Source organism: Aspergillus nomiae (genome assembly GCF_001204775.2).
Source record: "Aspergillus nomiae NRRL 13137 chromosome Unknown contig00024, whole genome shotgun sequence".
Lineage (NCBI taxonomy): Eukaryota > Fungi > Ascomycota > Eurotiomycetes > Eurotiales > Aspergillaceae > Aspergillus > Aspergillus nomiae.
Window position 1 is genome coordinate 67,611 of NW_015378079.1, and position 20,795 is coordinate 88,405.

A 20,795-nucleotide genomic window follows, 5' to 3' on the forward strand; every position below is an offset into this window, starting at 1 on the left:
ACCTTAGAATCCTGTCAAGAATTGAGCAGCGAGGGTCCGAGCTCCAAACCAGTCTTGATGTTATGGGAGGCGATTGTGCCCTAGGGCGTGGGAATGATCCTGCTCCATGCACTCTATACCTGAAGTCGGATCCCATCTTCCTTCCCCTAGTTTTCATGGTATTATTCAGCAAAAGTACTTGCTGCATGTCGTCCACGGTTGGTATATATAAAGTGAGCGCCCCGGCGCAAAAAACTAGAAAGAGCATGCATTGATTCCCACCCTCACAGCCAGCACCGTGAAGTATTAGTAGAACTATGTCATCGTAAGTCTTGATGCAAACCCCCTTCCCCACCCTAGGGAATACCAAAAGTACTAATACTACATTTTGCTTTATCTCCTCAGTGCCCAGGAGAAATACATCGCCCTCACGCAGACAGCGGGCAAGGTCGAACCCTCAACGCTAGATGCGCTCTTCGACCAACTGCCACCGATCAAACCGGCCCAGCTCCTCGGCGAGTGGAACGGAGGGTTCTTCGACACCGGCCATCCCGTCGCAGACACTCTCCGGGAGATCCAATGGGTCGGGAAATCGTTCAAGACGGCCGAGTTCGTCGACCCGGTCATTGTCGAACAGGATGGACAAAGAGCCAGCTGGGGGCAGTGGGGACTCGCCAGCGTACGTAAACCAAACCAACCCAAACCCCTTTCAACTAAATAGAGAACTAACCATGGGACGTCCAAGCTGCGGGAGATGGTGTTCCGGGGCGTCGTGTCCACAGCCATGATCTATGATGATCGGCCCGTCATTGATCATTTTCGATATGTGGATGAGCACTTGGTGGCCGGCGTTATGGAGGGGAGGGCTTTGGGTGATGCGGGAGTCTTTTACTTTTACTTGATGAGATAGTTATGTAGTTTTCATAGATCTTCTTTTTTCTTTATTCTTTTTTCTTTTTGCTTTTTTCTTTGACCCTGTCATTATCTTTGGGGCTCTAGAGTACTACTAGGTCAATCCGATGCAACCTTGATATCGCCATGCACGCAGCAGTGATTATAGTATCAGCAGTGACACCTCCGACTAGCGAACTGTTTTTCTGCGGAAACTTTTCGACTTTCCCTTTCCGGAATGGGTCTAGCTCAGGGCCGCTTTTGCTCAGTGATTGATCCCGGAGCGTGGAGCAAGGCAGGAGTGCGTGTGCTGATTTAGTTGAGGGCATGGAATATCACAAAGCCTCCGAATTTGCGATTGAGGTCCACTTCATGAGCAGTAATCGACGTGTGTCACCGCCATTGAGAATTTCAGCTAATACAAAGTCCCTCATTAAATGGCTTCTAGCCCCAAATTAATTAATTACTGAGATTCTTTTTCGGGTGAATTTTTCGTCTAGAGGGTAAAATTTCTACAAGTTCCATCACTTTAAGCTATACACTTTTAGGACCCTGCCTCTCCTTCGTAGACATTCTATATAGTGGGATGATTTGATACATATAGACCGCTGTTCTTGAAGTAGAAAGCCAACAGCGATTGTATAAATTGTTATAGACTAACTCTCATACTGTAACGTGAGAATACGTATGGTCATCTATCCTGGATTCTATTGTACCATGTGATATCTATTACTCAGGTCTTTTCCCTGTTGGGGCCCATCTAGAGCCAACTCGACTAGAATAAAAAGCCAAAGGTCGACTTGTTTCGAAGGTTCATGATAGAAGGCAATCCTCACTTGTCCTTGTGTAGGACAGTTTTGGCCCAGCCTCCCAACCCTTACAGGGGTCTACGGCAAGTCGGAAGCTAGATGTTGCCATTGTCGACTGAGTCCAAAACCGCTCCCGGCCATACATCTTATTGGTCTCGTATCTTAACCCCGGGTGAATTGAAAAAGCAACCCCGAACTTGATACGGCGTCAAGGACGTGGCGTGATTTGGGCAGATATGTGCGCGAAGTATTCACTGCACAAGACACCCGCCGATTCGTACTGGACTTCACTCTCTGTGGATCTCTATAATGCGATTGTGGGAGTTTGATAGGGCAGGAGCCACTGCATCAGAATCTTTTGATATCAACAAGGACGGGTCAAGATTTGTATCCGTAATTGTTGGCTATCTATTAATGGACTATAAACGGCTAGGATATGACCCCAAGCGTCATATGCTCTTCGGATGGGAAACGCTTCATTGATATTTTATGCGACTAACAGCCTGAACGCATCATTCTAGATAAACTTATGAAACGGACGTCTTGTGTTGCTGGGAGGGCTACAACTTGCTGGAAAGCTCATCGCGAAGGAGAATCAAACGTGCCACTCGTCGTGAAAGACCTCGTGGCAGTACCCTGAGAGGGACGAAGAAGGTATGCTGCTCCAGGAAGCATCAGACAGTGGGGTGGTCAATATTGCCAGACTCTTTTTTCATGAGACAGTTCTGGTGGATGAAAAAGAGGACGATGTATTTGCAAACATTCGCCAAGGGCTCGACTTGGCAAAAGCCAAATGTCACAAGTCAGCACGGTTCGTTACGCCCTTAGCTGAAGAAACCATTTCAAGGAAGAACCCGCTCGTATAGCAGCAATGCTGGGCGGAAAAGATCATCAAGTCGCGCTGGTACAGATGCGTCACTGCCCCCTTCGCAACCGCACTTGCTCCAGATCCCCGAGTAAAAATAGTGGAACGCCTGATACTCAAAGTCGGGTGCATCGTCGTGTGATTGTTCAAGACTATGGCAAGCCGCTCTACAAAGCTAGCTCTCTTGTTGCAATGTTAGGGAAATAGTATAATATTTTCCGCTCAGAAGCGCCCAGCAACCCTGATGGAACGTTGCTGGCCTGATCAGAGCTTACAGTTGGGGTCCGAAAATATGTGACCCAGTTTTCTTATTGATATCCAGTGGCTCTGAGCGTCTACAAAGAGTTGCTAGGTAACTATACGTATAGGGGTCCAGACCTCAAACCAATCGGAGTCCAGAAGTATTCACAAAGTGTTGTAGAGTAGCATCACACTGCCACACTCTGTAGCCCAAACAGGTTTGAGGTGGGTTGGAACATGTGTCATTCTAGTTACCTAGGTCACTTAGGCTAGATTTATGGTACTCTAACTAGCGATTCTGACTGTTCGTAGGAAGCAATAGATCCTGATGTTGTCAGGTGGCCGTTTTGCGTGGGAATGGCGACGGTTGCAGGTGCCTTAGGGTCCACATTTTCCTCGTGTAGGATAAGAATTTGTCCTGTTTTGATTTATAAAAGCAATGCTGAGAGGAAGATCTGTGTTGGGATCTGAATAATACTAATATACATATGTCTATACTGGATATCAATCTTATTAGTCATTAGTCTCCAGTTAGACGACACAGCCAATGATGAAGGAGGACCCACTAAAATTACAGGTACACTGCCCTACAGAGGTGCTTATCCAACACTTTCCAACAGTCCAATGAAAGTACCAGAGCTGGAAGATGCAGTCCAGCTGCAAGATATAAAGTGATCGTACTCTCCCCCAGAGAGACTTCTACTTCTATCCCTAAATTCATCGTTTCTACATCCAGATCTAAGTTCATTGCATGTTAAACCACCATGAAGCTTCTTTCTTCTCTAAGTATTATTTTTCTCGCCTCTGCCCCCCTTGCCAAAGCTTGGTCGGTCGGTTTCTATTCTGCCCACAACAAATGTCAGGGCTGGCAACCTGGTGCAGCAGGAGACAATGGCAGACCACGTAGCTGTGAAAAGCTTGAGCCCAATTGGTGGTCTGCCGAGTATAAATCCCACGGTGAACCATATAATATTGTTTTTTGGAAAGGGAAAAACTGTGATGGAGAATATTACACTCCGGGCGATGCTCCCCACAGTTGCAGCGATCTCGAAGGCATGCACAGTTATGCTGTCCTGAAACGTAAATAGATGGCTAGGTATGTACGGCTGCCTTATGATTCATTATCAGAATAGGTTAGAACTAACCTTTGGACAACATTCTATAACAGTCTGTCTTTTCTTGCTTTGGTCAGCTGGTGAATACCGGTGAATCTCGACCTTTCGTCTTGGGATATTGGCTACAAAGCAAGTGACGCTCTTGGAGGAGATTATAGGCGTCTCATGTGTGGAAACCGGATGAGATCCTTCTGAGAGGAGATAGATTGTGGGACAGTCCACGTGACGGATTGGGTGCTAGCTTTGTCTATAACTGAAAGAAATAGGGTATTCATTTGGCCTTAGATACTGTGGGAGAGTGAAAGAAACCGTTTGTGTAAAGGGGAAGGAGAAGCACAAGACAAATAGATCAACACGTTCAGCCCGCTCTTAGGTGAAGAATGATACTTCTGTCAATTTTACCCGGTGTATAATTGTTTGTTTTTTGCAAGCTTCGAAGTTAATTATAATGAGTAGTAAAGCCTACCTATGTTCAGAACATGGATAAACCTGTTAAGCCAGAAGTCAACGACTTGGATTCTTATCTATCCCATCCGCAATATCTCTATACAGAGCAGCAAAAAGCCAGATCCGTGAATGACCTAGTATTGCGTCAAGGCTCGAAAAACTAGAATAACTAGAATCTATCGGCCTCGAAGAAACGTCAGGGTTATACTGGGCAGGGCCTCAGGCATAGAATTTATAAATGAGAAGATATCGTAGAGAGGAATGACTCAGACCATCATCCCACGTGTAACGGGACTACTTATCAGGGTAGAACACCTGTCGAGTAGGCAAGGAAATGCAATGGAAGGAGCTTAGGCGTGGCTAGTAGGTCCATTCAGTACGAGACTAAAGCTTAGAGAATCCTAATACATCGAGGCAGGGGGACTGGAAGATATCCATCAGTTCTACCCCTCTGCTCGGCCACAAGTTTCGTGGCCTAGATCATCATGATCACTCTACACGTCAGATAGCCATAATTGCTGTGTTCCCGCTTAATGCCCAGGAAACCGAATGGCAGACAGCATGTGAAGGGTAAGCAGGAAATCTCATTACACCACGGCTCTTTATTAATAGCCACGAGAGGGGAAAACTTAGAGAGTAGAGCATGAAATGCACATTCATTTCTGGACCACTTAGCCCTATCATTTGTACAGCATTTCCGTCCTAAAAATTCTCTAGAGAATAGTAGGCCTTGTGCAATCTGCTGCCAATAATTACTGTTCCCAATCAACATAAATAAATAAACAGTTTCGCAGATACCACTTTTCCGCATCTAAACATCCTAGGGTAATGTATTATGTCCCACCCTCATTTTTACTTTCTTATACTGTCAAGATTATCTACTAGTCAGGGTAGAAGACCTGTCAACTAAATAAACAGACTGGCATTTGGCCAGGTTAGGTTAGGTTAGGTTATGGCTAGGTTACAACGGTTAGGTTATGCCACTCTAGGTGTAGCAAAAGTATAGAGATAGTAATATCGGGAATATCACAAAAAGAGATTATCATTGATAGAATAATATTTCTGAAATAAAAGCTCGCAAGAGAAGAGTATACTCAATTTATACTATATATTTAGGACTAAAAATATAAGTCTACGTAGTCGCTAGCTGGAGTTGGTTCTACCTACTTCTTCCGAGTCCCACGCGACTTTGCACTTTACAAGAGAAATTATTATATGCATTGTTCGAGCTAAGTTATTTAGCCCTAATTATTGTGAGGGCTTATGGAAGTGTATAGATGGAGACTTACAGACCGCGGAATTTAGTGTGCATACAATCTATAGACTAAGCTCATATCACATAATGGATAAAAAGCAGCAATATGACCTGCTCTTGGATTTGTTAGAGGGATGGCTGATAGACTACCTGAGTACTCTAGGAGCAGCCGGAGCGGTCGGTGCGTGCTCAGTAAAAAATTAGTGAGTGTCCCAGAGCGCTCACTGATGGCTCCCGGACAGCTCATATACTGTCCTTATAAAAGCGGCGGCACCCGTATCGGGCAATCGGGCGGGACTCGCAGAAGAACAGTTCACTGCTATACTAGTAGGTCATAAACATTGGCTAATCTATCCACTGTAAAGCCGAAAGTTGATTAAGGCGTGGGTGGATACACCCTAATTCCGTTGGGAAGGAATCCGAAGGATAATCCCGAGAGCTAATTCCGAGATTCAATATCCCAGCCATCATTAGAATCGGAGACCAACAAACAAGAATGCAGAGGATTACAAATGTGTTTTTGCTGACTATTATGCAGATTGCTCAATCGAAGCATTTGGAAATGCTTCTAGAAGGGAGAGAGAAAATGATTACCAAGATGCAATAGGACTCTAACGTGGGCCTTGCCTAGAATTGCTGGCTATAACACAGCCGATAGAAAAAAAAAAAGTATATAAAAAATAGACCACAGTGCCTCTTGCTTCATCTTCTATCGCCGAACCCATCGATTGCTTCAGTGCTTCCTCCCAGATCACCATCACCTCACGTTTCCCCTTGTCTTGACTCAACAAACAACAATGACGAACTGGCCAGACGTTCCTTGCAAGCCCGCTGAGGGAGTTCCGTTCTTCACGCCGGCGCAGTTCCCTCCAGCTGGCACCGCGCGTGATCCCCAGACAAGTGGAAAGCCCATCCCCAAACTTTTCCAGCCCTTGACCATCCGCGGCCAAACCTTCCAAAACCGACTGGGTCTGGCGCCCATGTGCCAATACAGCGCCGACGACGGCCATATGACTCCCTGGCACTTGACGCATTATGGCGGGATTGCACAACGCGGCCCGGGCCTGATGATCATCGAAGCCACTGCCGTGGTGCCGGAAGGCCGTATCACACCCGGGTGCGTGGGTCTGTGGAAGGACTCGCAGAAGGCGATGTTACAACAGGTGGTGGAGTTCGCCCACAGCCAAGGGCAGAAGATCGGGATTCAACTGGCCCACGCAGGGCGCAAGGCGTCCACCGTCGCGCCCTGGCTGGGGGGTGTCACTGCGACCAATGCAGTAGGAGGCTGGGTCGAGCATGTCAAGGCCCCGAGTGCAATCCCTTTCGCTGAGGGAGATATCGTCCCCAAGGCGATGAGCTTGGATGATATCCAGGAGCTCAAGGATGCCTGGGTGGCCGCTGTGAAACGGGCTCTTGCGGTTGGAGTCGATTTTATCGAGATCCACAACGCCCACGGATACCTGCTTTCTTCGTTCTTGAGCCCGTCCTCGAACCAGCGCTCCGACCGGTATGGAGGGTCTTTCGAGAACAGGATCCGGCTGCCGTTGGAAATTGCCCAACTGACCCGTGAGACGGTGGGGGACCAGATGCCGGTGTTCCTGCGGGTCTCTGCGACGGACTGGCTGGAGCATCGGCCAGGCGAACAGGGTTGGGGCTTGGAGGACACGGTGGAATTTGCCCGCGCCTGGCAGCACAGGGCTGTATTGACCTGATCGATATCAGCAGTGGTGGGGTACATAGTGGACAGAAGATCACTGCTGGGCCGGCCTTCCAGGCGCCCTTTGCGGCGGCTGTCAAACGGGCAGTGGGAGACCGGATGCTCGTGGCGGCAGTGGGCATGATCAACAATGGACAGTTGGCGGAGAGGCTGCTGCAGGACCACGACCTAGATGTGATCTTGGTTGGACGGGCATTCCAGCGGGATACGGGCTTGTCGTGGCATTTTGCCAAAGAACTGGACGTGGAGATTGCAATGGCCGCTCAGATCCGATGGGGGTTCACCAGCTTCCGCAATGCGTCGGACTATATCCAGCCCAACTCGATGAAAGCATCTATTTTTGACTAATTGTGGTGTATCGTGTTTCTAATATTTTGTATTATAGGAACATACAGTGGCTATCTTTCCTCTTTTTTTCGCGAGATATGATCCTAGAAGCTTGATTAATTCGAAAATACATTGCAATATTGAACTCTGCCTCAGAGTGTTTACCCATTGACTGCAGTAAAGAGTTTGTCTTTCTTATACGCCAGAGAGGGTGATTCTGGTCGACGGAGAAGAACGTATAATTCCATATTGAATGGGAAGAGGGAAGAGACAATCACTATTTGGCCATCTTGACTAATAAGAAACGAAAGCACAGACACAGTCAGTTTAGTAGCTTAACTTCGTCCTAACAGAACTACTCAAAGCAAGACATTTGAGAGCTTAAATGGTACGATGCTCAATCATCGAGTTAACGGCATCAGTGACGCTAGTCTCGAGGTCGATATAGCTCCATTTACCCTCCTCAGTGCCCTTCGCGAGAATATCCACACTTGTCCGCATATCCCATCCCGTGGGATGGACCCCTGGGGGCAAGCTCTGGGAGGGATTCCCCTCGGGCACACGATCCCTGAGGGCAGGAAAATTCTTCCGAATGATGTTGACGACCAATTGCGGCGCGATTAAGCCTGAAATGAGAAGGATGCGCTGGCCTGCGGCTGCAGTGTTGGTTAGTGCATCTACATGGCTCCGAGCTACGTCGCGGACGTCCACCTAGGGGGAAAAAAAATACGTGAGCCAGAGATCTTTTCAGAAATAATTTGCGTTGTGCTCAAGACACAGGTAACGAAAGAGGAAGACACACGAAGTGGTAGAAGGGGAACGTCACGCCTTCGATCTTCTGATGGGTTCCATCGATGAAGCTCCGAATGGCAAACTGGTTGGTCTCATTGACCGACTTGGGCCCAGAAATAGGATGTATCATGGGCCCTGTGATGATATCGGGGTTGATCACCACTAGGTCGAAAGCTGGGGAGTTCTGCTTCATGAATTCCCACGCCGCGGCTTCCGCCCGGGTCTTGGATACATTATAGCCCAGAACGGGGTCGTTCCGTTCGATAGCTTGCTCCGCCGTTACCTAGAGCCGTGTGAGATAATTCCTTTACCCTGGAGTAAGGAGGGCCGGGGAGTATTCCTACAGGATTCCAGTCTTTCTCGGTATATGGCTTCCCTTCCCTGGACATGTCCTCAAAGGAATTTAAGACGGAGACTGCACTCCCTAGCAGGATAAATCGTTTCAGGGAAGCGCCGCCGTAATGGCTAGCAGCTTTCAAGATCTCCGTGGTTCTGTCGATGTGAGCTCCCATCGTGGCGAAGGAGAATCTGAAGCTGTTGAGGCTGAACAAGGCAAACTTACCCCATCACCGCTGGCTCGATCATCTCTTTCTGAATGTCCGATACCTGGAACCTGAGAGGAGATGCAGTATGAATGACATAGTTGAACGGGGTTTTTGCGTTCTTGGAAAGATTATCAAACGGCTGTGTGGAAGTGAAATCCGCCACGATGGTAAATTCCACGCGGCCCTTCCACGACGGGTGAGTCCTGAGGATATCGTTGGCCTTCTCTTGCGACCGAACCGTGGCCGTGACGGTATATCTGCGCTAGCCGCAGGTGAGTAAACTGGAATAGACCTGGAAAACCCTAGTCCATGGTTTGACATACCTCAATTAAGATCTCTAGGATGTGGGAGGCTACAAAGCCGTTGGCCCCCGTCAGAAGAACATGTTGGCCCGCTCCGGTTGTCGACATTTTGAGAAAACCGCGATGAGAAGTCTTTAATTGAACTGTTTAATGACACGAGGGTCATACAACTTTGACAGCTTAGGGATATCCTCGCCGTTCCAATGTTATATAGGTTTGCATAAGTCTGGGACCTTGAAAACTCATGACGTCAAGGTCACAGAATCCGAAAAGGTTCGGTGGAATTAACATCGCTAGGTGAGATACAACTCACTACCTCCTAATTCCTTGAGGTGGTAGGGCGTAGGGCGTAAGCAGTTGGCCAAGACACGATCAATCTATTTCATCCTCCTACATTGATTCCCGTTGTGTAGGGAACGGATGGCACTACGGTATACACCAGCCCACGCAGAATCTATAAACGTATCCGTGTCCAGAAAGACACCAATTATTCAACTCAAGTCCTGCGGGCGAGATGAAATCTACGACTTTACCTTCATGCTGTGGTCGTGTGATATCAGGGAAGGAAGTTCATCATATAGAAAGGATAAGGAATTTAAGCACTCATACAAGTCTCATCCTGCGCTACACTACTAAAAATCCCGGTTCAATTGATCCACCGGGGGCAAAACTCCCTCTTGCTCGAGGATTTGAAACGTCTCTTCCAATTCGTCCCATGTGTCCGCATACCCCGTCCATCCGAGCTTCCTGGCTTTGCTCATACTCGCTACGCAGCTCCAATCGCGACCCATGGTCAAGACCAAGAAATCCCATGTTGCCTTTTCCCAGGCATTCTGATCGAGATGATACTTGTCACGTAGCTTGGCCCACGCTTCATTGACATCCGCTCGTTGTGCCCATTTTATGGGATCTACCTGGAGAAACAAGGTCGGTGGTTGGTCTACAATCGGGTCTGAAGAAAGCCCCAAGCTGGATGCCTTAATCTTGATAGGCGGCTTATTGTGCAGGGGAATGGTTGTCGATTCATAATCCTTATAACCCGCCGAATTGGGCACGCCCCCATTCGGGAACAGGGGATCGGGGACTTTGCATCCGAATCGTCGTGCTAGCCGGGGCCATAAGTTCTGGAACGATTCGGTATCACCGTTCATCACGTTGAAAATCTGGTTCCCTGCTCCGGGGGCCGATGCAGCCCAGAGACAGAACCTCGCATGCAGGTTCGCGGAGGTCCAGCAGTTGAACGTGAAATAGTTGGCCTTGCTACCCGGATAGGGCAGCTCAGATCCTGGTAGCGCCTTACTCACTGCACAGTAGAGCCCGATCGAGGTAGCTTCGTTCATGAAGTTGCCTCGAGCATAGCCAAGAACATCCTCTGGAAGCGTGATGACCCACTCCCACTGCCCTTGCGCCGCAGCCTGGGCCACAATGCGCTGCTGCTCGTAGTAGAAGATGGACGGCCAAGACGCGTTTCCATCGTCTTCGAGGAGAGGATCATCCTCCAAAAACGGCTGCTTACCCTGCCCAAGGTGGACACCGTAATGCTTAAACCCGCACGTCAAGATAAATCGCTTTAACCTCTTGTCTGCCCCGGATATCGCCAGTGCCTTGAGGAAGTTGGCCAGGAGGGTACTGTTCACCCGGGACAGTTCGTCTGGGTCTTCTTTGGCTAGGTATGCACAAAAGAAAATGTAGTCCGCTGAGATGCCATGCAGGCTGTTGGCCATGTCTTGTGCGGAGCTCTGAAGGTCGAGACTGACATGCTGGATCTTTTGGTGCTCGACACCCGGGTTACTGCGTGAAAAAGAGTAGATTTTCTCGTAAGAAGGATCCTTGAGGAGGTGGTGGACAATAGCACTTCCGGTGATACCTAACGGCCTGGTCAATACTATGAACAAGAGGAAGAGGAGAGAGAGAGGACAATATACCAGTGGCACCAGTCACGATAGCAGTTGGCATGATGAATGAACTCGGTCTTAGTTAAGGAGTATAACTACGAGTTTTCCGTCTCTTCATGGGAACAACCACCAGCAGGCGCCCGCACTTTATAGACTTCCCCTACATAAAGGTTACATACGATGGAAAGACCAGTAACCGAACTGATGTCGTGAAGACCCTGCTGTATCGGATCAGCATTGAGTGCCATTGACGTAGTCTCCAAGATGCCTGTGGGTTCCCGGCTCGGAAATCTTATTCTAGGCCAGTGTCCAAACCATGGTACTCAGCCATGGATTATACGGAATTAGAGAAATCACCCCACTCTTTCTTGGCTTTCTTTTAGCTTTGCTGCGGAGTTTTGTTAGTTGAGCAGGAGCTGGACCCATGTCATGATTTGTCCATGACGGGCATGATCCATCGCAGTGTGTGTGGCCATTCTGTACTTCGGGATAAACTAGTAACAAGACTAGTAACCATGAGAATTTCCCTACACAACAACACAAAGTGTGCTACAAGGTATAAATCAGGACTAAGATTAATTTCCGAGTTTCCCCTGGAAGCTTCCTGTGCTCTTGACAACTGTCTGTGATTGTTTGGGCCTTTTCCCTTCCACTTGGAATTCCTTGCTCTACTCGAACCGTCTTTATTTTCTTCTATCTTTATAGCTTTCCTCTCTCTCTACTTCGTCTGGTTTATCGCTGCCCGAACGTATAATGGCCGATGATGATCCATTCCCCCGGCCATTTGCACTATGGTTAACAAACGCATATGGCCAGCAGACCAAGAACAGGGGAGGGTAGTAGAGATATCTCACCACCCACACGAGGCCGAACTTCGCCCTGACGCTAACGTACGAAAATAGCCCGCCGGCGACGAGCCCCCCGTCGCCTGCAGATACTACCGCCAGTTGGAAAGCAGGGGACGCTCAATTCCCCCAGTGCGCAACCGCGAACCTGATCAACCGATCTATGCTCCCTTCGGGGCTTCACTCAGGACAAGGGACAACACCGCAACCCTGTCAGTATTTTTCAGGATGGGATAATATTCTTCGGCAAACACGGAGCATCAATGCGTGTGGTGATGAAGCTACCCAAGCCGGGGGTAGCTACAGTCCGCATGCCGCACAAGAAGTTATCCCAGCGTTAGCCCCCGACTCGGAACACAGCATGGATTCCTTGGGAAGAAGAGCCCCAGATGAAGAATCAGATCTCATAATTGATGGGATCAGCGCATCTCAGCCCACAGACGCCCGGCACGGTTCTGCAGAAGAGACAGCCAACGCGAGGAGATGCAAGCGCCTTCAGCAGGCCACGTGCAACGGTGCTTCATCGTGTAGCAACTCGCGGGCTCTAAATAGCAACAGACAGCCCGATCGTTCCGTCAGATTTGACAAGTTACATACAAAGGCTCGACGCAGGGTTCGGCGGGGAAATAGCAAACGAAACGAGGAGTCCGCAGAACAGAAACGGCGGTACTTTTACTGCACCTTTTGCGGCGATGCTTTCAAATACAAGTATGACTGGGTCCGCCACGAGAATTCCCTACACCTTGACCGCGAAACCTGGATTTGTGAGCCCAGAGATGGCTCCATCGTCTCACCAGTAACGGGCACTCGACAGTGTGTCTACTGCAGCGACCCAGAACCGACCTCTGAGCATCTCGAACAACATAACCATTCGACATGCGCTGGAGCGGTGCGCAGCTTTGCCCGTAAGGATCATCTGGTGCAGCACCTGCGCCTCGTGCATCGAGTCAACGAGATCCCAGCCATCGACGGGTGGCGGAAAGAGGCGCCTCCGTTTATGTGCCAATGCGGGTTTTGCGGCCGCCAGTTGAATAGCTGGACGGAACGAGTAGACCATCTTGCGGATCACTTTCGCCAGGGCTGCACTATGCGCAACTGGCGGAGAGGGTATAGATTGCCTCTGGAGATTGCAGAACAGGTCCGCAATGTGATGCCTCCGTATCCTACCGGAAAGGAGACAGCTACAACTCGTCTGGTCTCATCGGAAGGCCGCTGCGTGAACGGAGGTGGTACTCAACAGGTTAGCCTGAGCACGAAGGGGGCAGGCCAGGTGGGAGGAGATGATGAGGCTGGTACCACTGGTCTGCCGGATATCCTGCCTCGAGACATGTCTCTCCATGGGTTTTCGAACCGCCTTGCCTTACACCTCAGCCGATTTGCCCGGATCCAGGTCCAGCAAGGTGTCGTGCCTACGGACGAGATGTTTCAGCAGGAATCGCGACAGCTTCTCATGAACTACGAAAATGGAGCATCAATGTAACTGTACTCCAGCGTACATCCATAACCTACTAATTTACTGCCTGATTCTCTGAATTCCAATCAGCTTGTGATTTTATAGTGGAATTAAATGAAAATGCGTATGCTCTAAGGAACTAGGGCCGTGTCCTTGCAGATCCGGAATTAGCTGACTCCACTGCTACGGAATTAGCCACGAGATTCCCCCAGACTCGGCAAACGAGTTAATCATTCGATGCAGTGGGTTGGCATAGACAGCGGCCCCTGCTGGTAGGAAACGTTTACCTCCGCTCAGGTATAACATAAGGAATACCCGAGAACTTCTACAATCGTTGACATTCTTCCATTGCCGGGGTGATCAACTTTGCTACGTGGCACCCACTGATAAAGTCACAGCAAACATATTAAGAATCAATACGAAATATAAAATAAAGTATTGTATAAAGGAACTCTAAAACAGACTCTCAGGGACATTTTGCGGGTCAAACCCATTCTCAACCCAGTAGGACCTAAGATTCGTGCTGGGTGTGCTACTGGCTAACCCCATTTCATTTGCATTTGGCACGAACACGCCCGAGTTCGCTGTAGTTGCCGGTAGGTAAGAAGAAGAAGCTAGCGGTATTGGATCGTATGAGTCCTGGACGTCACTGTCCCAAAAGTACTCCGGTTAGTATCTCAAGAGCAATCCGCTTGACGGAGTACGGAAGGCATAGTTAAACTTACAGCAACCACGGAAAGGAGTCAAATATATTCGAGTCGGTGCCGAAGGAATTGCCCATAGAGATCAAGGCATCCTTGGCCATCTTCATGATATCGGTACTGATTAATTTGCCCGTCAACGGTCCCACGTGCTGAATCTCATCCAGGCACTGGATGCCGCGCTCGACGGTAGCGAACGTGGCCTTAGCGTGTTCCTGGGTGGTCCGGGGATCTAGCACATCGTAAAGAAGAGTTATACAAGCGGAGGTCAAGAAGGTGGCCATGGTGCCATCCGACCGGATTTCAGGAAACCGTCGAAAATATACGTCGTGTGCTAAATCGATCAGGCTCCGCGCCGCGTTAATAGAGGCATCAATGGAGTCCTTAATCTTCAGAGGCCCCGTGGCATTGCTTTCCGCCTCGGCGGTGGAACTAAAGAATGTCGCATACATCAGGCTGGGTCGATGCATGAGCATGCAGGTCAGGTAATAGATCAACCCAAGACTGACCCGCTGAACCTCTTGCCAGCTTTCCCCGATGGGCAGACTGTGATCATAGAAGTGTAGGTACGGAGGGAGCGACTGTGCAATGGATTTCAACCTCGCATCGCATTCGATGACGAGCTGCTCTGACTTTTCCACGTCGGAGATGTCCCGCATACAGTTCGGAGAGTAGGTGGCGATCGAGACTTTATCTGCGACGCGGCCGATTTTGGCCGCAGCCCGAATCCAGGCGCACTCCACAGTCGGTCTGATATGTTCCGGACTGTCAGAGTCCATGCCAGTTACATTCTGCGGGAAGATGTCCTCCGGACAGGCTGTATCGACCTGGTCCTCGCATAGGCTTGACGGGCGACCAATAAAAAGGGCCGATATCTTCTCGTTAGCAAAGATCGTCCAGAACGTGATCCGGAGTCTATGCATGCTCAGATTGTTTCCATCTGTCACCTGGGACCGATTGATGCCGAGTGCAAGTACGTTGCGAGCCGCATATCCGAAATAGAGGTACGCCTCGTTTGGCCTCATCACTTGAAGCGCGTACATAGCCTGAGAGGTGTACGATTAGCGTCATTTCGAAGTCAAGACACAGCCAGGTTCCCAGTCCCAGACCTTTAGAAGCATGAAGTGAGTACCCTTCAGGCTGGGCTCCTGAAAATACAGGGCAAAATTATTCGCCTTGTTAGAGAAATGCTCAGCCCAGAGATCAACCCACTCGGCGGTCTGTTTGCCTTTGTAATTCGATACACGAGAGCCGATGGCAAGGACCATGTACAGTAGATCCGCGTCTTTCAACACTTTGCCGGGTTGGGGTGGCTCCCAGAGTTTGTTCCAGGTCTCCATAATCTCTGAATATGCCAGGAGTGGCATCTGAGGATGCATGATGCGAAAATAGGCCTCTATGAATAGAACTCCCATGTCCCGGGGGAAGTAGGCGTCAGCCTGCAGCGGCGGGTTCCCCCCATGGACATATTCGCGCGAAAACATGAATTTCTCCAAGCCCCATTTCTCCAGGGCTTCCGGAACAGTTGAGTCCCTCTGTGGCAACTCAGCGGGGTGGCAGTTCCTCTTCACTCGTTCGTAAATCCTTTGGATGAAGCAGAAATGTGATGACGGGCCTGGATACATCAGTGCACCCCACAAGCAGGGAAGCCAGCGGAGTAGGTATCATCGCAGCTTACCATAGAATTGGAAAGACCCCGTGGCCTGATTGGAGACTCCAATTCCGACACGCAAAGCCTGGTGCAGCTTGAATTGAACCAGATCGCTGAATACCTGTGGCTGCGGCGGCACCGGGTCCGCCGGGCCCGCAGTTTGCTCGGCTTCTATCGAGCTTGGATTGAGTTCAATCTCCTTCGGGGTGTCTTCTCGCACACGGTCGCGTTTCTTCCTCGCCCCTCCAGCCCGATACTGACACTGCCGTTGGTGCTGCTCACATTTGTGGCAAGGGTGGCGCCCATTACATCTAATCTTCCGCGACCGACAAGGCTCGCAGGCTCGGTTGATGTGGATGCGAGCATGTGAACTCTTGCCATCGATCGTACTTGCTTCCAGCTGTTGCACCATCTCGGTAGTGGTAGTGGTTGTAGTAGTAGTCGCCACTAGCTAGCATGAATAGTAGTAGTCAACGAAGGACTTGGCAATTGTTGTCAGGCCGTGGAAAAGGTGAACTTCCGGTGCCAAGCAAACGCCTACAGGATACATAAACAACCTCTCTCCTAACTGTCTTCTACGGAGTATCATATGATTAGATACATCTAGCTAGTTCTTTAGTGTCTTAGAAGCGCTTACAGACGTTCGAAGCGTATTTCAATCAATGTGTAGAGGGATTCGTAGTACATTTTCTGTGGTATTGATTAAGGGAACGATGCCATTCAAGCTACCCACGCCCTACGCCCTACGCCCTACTGTTTAACTTGGCCAAAAGGACAGGGAGATAATATTTCGAAAGGAAGGTTCACCACGTCGCGAGCAAGACATGGGGATTGGATGAAACGCATTGTAACGAGAACATTCGCTAGGCATTCAAAGAAGATATTGATATCCCTCTGGCGAACTCTTCACGCCCATCAGGTATATTGCAACAACATACAGCGCCAGAAGAAAGAGAGAGCCGCCTTTTTAAAACCCGTCGCCTAGAGACCGCGGGATGAGGGCCTCCTCGCATCCACACATGATACGCTGACCAACTGCTCGTCAATCATACCAGGCAGGTATTCCTAAGTATTGCCGGTGAGCCCTTGCGAAATAATGATTTCCGCATGTCTCGCACTACTCCCAGCATCAGCAAAAGTCGCACTGAGATTTCCAGTGTTGAAACAAATGTTCGTCTAGATAAATGCAATAAAATGGATCTCATGATTGCTGTAGCTCTAACATACGTTCTGGCGCCGGGCCTGCCCACATATGGATAACAAGACATCCAAATGTGGTCTTCACGGAAGCAAAAAATCAATGCAAACAAAAACAAAAGCCAAATCAAGTCTTCGTATCCTTTTAACTTCGCCTGTTCACAGGCGAACAATCTCAGGAGATGATCCGCAAAAACAAGTCTGCTCTGCCATATAACCGAAATCGTAAACGCCGCCCTTTGCAATTGTGAGTGATAAATGGGAGCCAAAGCCAAACGTATACATCGCTGCGCCCGGAGAGTCAAAAAAGCAAGAAACCGAAAGGTCATCCCATGGAGGAAGTCAGCTGTAATAGCCGTAGTACAAAGACACAGGCCGAGGAATGTCGGAGAACAGAAAAATCAAACGCGTTCTCAAACAAGCAAAAAGAGTAAAAGCAAAAGACCCACAAAAAGTTCTAAGCTCCCGTACTCCAGATTATAATGTAAGACACTGTTGCTTCGGATACAAAGATCTTTCATGCGTTATCGTCGTGAAATGAGCTCCAGAGCTATGCAAGGGACACTCAAACGGTCTAATCGGTCATGCACCGAGAAACACAGTACAGTCACCGTAGCATCCATCGGTTGACGAACTACATATCTCCGTCATGGTGAAGAGTAACACTGTTGAACTCTTCAAATGGGTCGTTCACTTCCCCATTGGGCGTGGCAAGGCCCGAATCCATGGGGACACCCTTCATCTTGGTGGGGTTGCTGCCGCCAATATCAACGCTGGCGCTTTCTTTGACATTGCGGAAGTTAAGTGTATCCGTTCCTCGGCTTTGATGAGGAATCATCGGTGGCTTCATATGGCGAATAAGTGCCCATTGTGTTTGCCGGAAGAACGGGTGGGTTTTGACGTCCGAGGCACCAGCACGAGCTCCCAGACGCTTCGTCTCATCTTTAATCAACAGCTTACGGATCAAAGACTTACACATACTATCGCCATATTGTTAGCGTATGCCACATGAACGTGAAAATTGAAGAGCCTTACTTGGAAACTTGTTGGGCCCCCCCGTGTTCAGGAAATGGTACGTCATCTCGTAGGATGTTTCCAAACGTCGCGTTCCTGTTCTTACCCTTGAACGGTGTTGTGCCGTAAAGCATCTCATAGATCAGGATACCAAGGGTCCACCAGTCAACTGCGCTAGTATGTCCACAGCCCTTGATAACCTCCGGCGCAATGTATTCCTCCGTTCCTACAAAGGAGTTCGTCCGGAAATCAGCGATGCACGACTTTGTGTCGATGGTGGGCAGAGACGTCGTCGAGTTGCCGCTCCGTCCCGGAATCATGGTGGGAGCACCACCAGGGCCCGATTGTTTAGACAGGTCGAAATCTGACAACATTATATGGCCAGACTGATGCAGAAGAATGTCTGAATAATCTACTGTCAGAACAATGGCTACTATCAGTACTGTATGACAGGAATACATACTCTCTGGCTTTAGATCCCGGTAGATGAAACCCATGAGATGGAGATACTCTAGAGCGGCTGTAACTTCCGCCGCATAGAACCGCGCCGCGTCTTCGGAAATGCATTTCCCCGGGCGTGTTTGAAGAGCTACCAAGTTTAAAATCAGCGGCTATTTGAGATAGAGGCCCTGGTCTATACGCACCTCGAAAAAATTCGCCACCACTACAATACTCCATACATAAGTAGAGATAATCCTCGGACTGGAAAGAGTGGTAGAGCGTGACGATGAAAGGATGGTTACTTGTGGCGAGGATCTCCTGTTCGGCCAGCGCCCTCTTAATTTTGTTTCGTTTAATCATTTCCTTCTTGCTAAGGACTGGTGCTGTCAGCAAGGGTGTCGAAGATGGATGCCCAGAACATTTACATGCCCTAGGTCTGTTTAATGGAGCCACGGCAAACTCACCCTTCATAGCATATAAGCGGCTCGTCTTCTTTTCGCGAACGAGATAAACCTTTCCTACGTCGCCTTTGCCGATCAACTTGATCTTGTCGAAACTACTTGGCCCAACTTCCACATTCCGAATTTTGATCGAGTTGGAGCTATACGTTCTGCGGAAGGCCACCTGGTTGCGAATCTCACCGGGACTCGGGATCTTGCCATCGGCACCAAGTTTAGGTACGGAGAGACTCCCGACTGTATCCTCCGCGATAGTAATCTGAGAGTCGGTTTCTTCCACTGTGGGCTGGTTTCCAGTTTCAGCGGTTTGAGGGCGTCCATCATTCTCGCCCTTGGCAAATAGACCCTGTGCATTCGGGGCGGAAGCGACGCGGCGAAGCTTTCGAGCTAATTCGGTTTTATTGGCAGTCGTGGCCTGCTCAGCAGCGGAGACACCGTCGACCTGTAGCTCTGGAGTGTCCGGCGGAGAAGAAGGCTCCGAACCGTCATTGCGATGCTGTAAGGACGGTTGCCCCTGATGAACGAAATACGGATTGGCTGTTGCAGTTGGAGAGACTCCCTCATCCAGCGGATTGCCTTCGCTAGCAACGGTGGTTGAGCGGTTGCGACCAATTGTGGGGAGGAATCGCGATTGCCTGAAGGCCGACTTAGATTCGGTCTTGGCGCCGGTGTGAGGACTGCCCTCTCTGTCCCGATCGCCACTGTGGCTATGACTGTGATGAGACGAGTTGCTGCTCGAGCTATTTATGCGAAAAAAGTTCTTGATCTTTGTCGGGAGATGGCTCGACTCATTGGAATGTTTTCTGGACGGGAGAGAGAGGCTAGGGAAGTTTCCACGTTTCTCGTTCGACACATTGGACGGACTGGAGGTAAAAAGTTGGGTCATGCCGACGAGTTCACCTGGATATATCCCAGGGGATTAGGCCGTCGTTTCACGAGGTTGATAATAATGCAATTTAGTGGGAGGGTAAAGAAGGGGCAGATAGTCTGGATTGATCGATGCAAGGAAGGGGACCGAGCAACGGGCTAGAAACGGCGGGGGAGAAGGCGGTGCTAAGTATTGCGATCAAAGGGACGTTCACCCGCAAACTGATAGTGACATGGGCGGAAGGCCAGGCACCCGTCAAATCACCGTCGAAGCACTGGAGCTGGGAACACAAATTCGGTCAAAGAAAGTCGAGATTGAGGAACGAGAGACGCAGAATTAATTTCAACTCTCCTCTCCAACTCGGGGGTGAGAGCATTGAATGGAGAAGGGAGGAAACAGAAAGAAAGAGGGAAGGGGAGGGAATACAAAAAGTGGAGACGCGGAGGAAAGATTGGGAATTTCGGGCTTAGTCAATAAATCCGCCATCGACTTGAACGATTTCCAAGATAAGTCACGGGTCAATATCACCCGCAGTCCAATGGGTTAAAGGTTTCTCCTTCTTCTGGTCTGGGGTTTCACCCTTCCGCAACATCGGGACATGCCGAGTTGTGGCTAGGGTTTCAACTCAGCTGAGACAAAATCATACTACATTCTCGATTACTACTAGTAGTACTACTCCGTACGCCTACTACAATTAACCATAGTTCTTCTTTATTTTTCTCCATGTTCTTGTTCGTCTCATCCGGTTCTTGTCGCCTTCCATCTCCTCAACCCAAAATTGCCCCAAATGACAGCCGAAGGTTAAAACATGGTTCCTCGCTTGCAAGTCATTGGCCAGTGTCCAGGGATAAACCGGGACTAGCGTGGCTGGGCGCATCATCTTGGCAATGAATTCTCATTCATTATCAATCTTGAATGATAACTAAAACAATCTTGGGTGACAAATGCCTCATCACGCCACAGTATATTGAGATACTCCTACATACGT

General features: G+C 49.3%; 6 protein-coding genes across 6 annotated transcripts; 2 read left to right on the forward strand and 4 right to left on the reverse strand.

The window, feature by feature from the left end:
• Positions 1-296: 296 nt before the first annotated feature.
• ANOM_002850 (DUF4334 domain-containing protein) lies at positions 297-889 on the forward strand (the record flags this gene model as incomplete). The annotated part of the gene is made up of 3 exons (XM_015548107.1): positions 297-304; positions 385-658; positions 725-889. 3 exons carry the CDS (start codon positions 297-299, stop codon positions 887-889), a joined length of 447 nt encoding a protein of 148 aa, XP_015410726.1.
• A 5,509-nt stretch (positions 890-6,398) lies between these two features.
• On the forward strand, positions 6,399-7,666 carry ANOM_002851 (NADH:flavin oxidoreductase/NADH oxidase; the record flags this gene model as incomplete). The annotated part of the gene is made up of 2 exons (XM_015548108.1): positions 6,399-7,301; positions 7,376-7,666. The coding sequence occupies 2 exons, from the start codon at positions 6,399-6,401 to the stop codon at positions 7,664-7,666; spliced, it is 1,194 nt and encodes a 397-aa protein (XP_015410727.1).
• A 360-nt stretch (positions 7,667-8,026) lies between these two features.
• Positions 8,027-9,392, reverse strand: ANOM_002852 (NAD dependent epimerase/dehydratase; the record flags this gene model as incomplete). The annotated part of the gene is made up of 5 exons (XM_015548109.1): positions 8,027-8,356; positions 8,448-8,720; positions 8,782-8,929; positions 9,000-9,244; positions 9,306-9,392. 5 exons carry the CDS (start codon positions 9,390-9,392, stop codon positions 8,027-8,029), a joined length of 1,083 nt encoding a protein of 360 aa, XP_015410724.1.
• A 524-nt stretch (positions 9,393-9,916) lies between these two features.
• On the reverse strand, positions 9,917-11,240 carry ANOM_002853 (SDR family oxidoreductase; the record flags this gene model as incomplete). The annotated part of the gene is made up of 2 exons (XM_015548110.1): positions 9,917-11,151; positions 11,210-11,240. The coding sequence occupies 2 exons, from the start codon at positions 11,238-11,240 to the stop codon at positions 9,917-9,919; spliced, it is 1,266 nt and encodes a 421-aa protein (XP_015410725.1).
• A 2,690-nt stretch (positions 11,241-13,930) lies between these two features.
• On the reverse strand, positions 13,931-16,241 carry ANOM_002854 (Zn(II)2Cys6 transcription factor; the record flags this gene model as incomplete). Its single annotated transcript, XM_015548111.1, has 4 exons — positions 13,931-14,126; positions 14,203-15,224; positions 15,288-15,793; positions 15,857-16,241. 4 exons carry the CDS (start codon positions 16,239-16,241, stop codon positions 13,931-13,933), a joined length of 2,109 nt encoding a protein of 702 aa, XP_015410722.1.
• Positions 16,242-17,660: 1,419 nt separating this feature from the next.
• On the reverse strand, positions 17,661-19,825 carry ANOM_002855 (putative serine/threonine protein kinase (Nrc-2); the record flags this gene model as incomplete). Its single annotated transcript, XM_015548112.1, has 5 exons — positions 17,661-18,006; positions 18,062-18,443; positions 18,504-18,629; positions 18,685-18,858; positions 18,946-19,825. The coding sequence occupies 5 exons, from the start codon at positions 19,823-19,825 to the stop codon at positions 17,661-17,663; spliced, it is 1,908 nt and encodes a 635-aa protein (XP_015410723.1).
• Between the last annotated feature and the right edge of the window lie 970 nt (positions 19,826-20,795).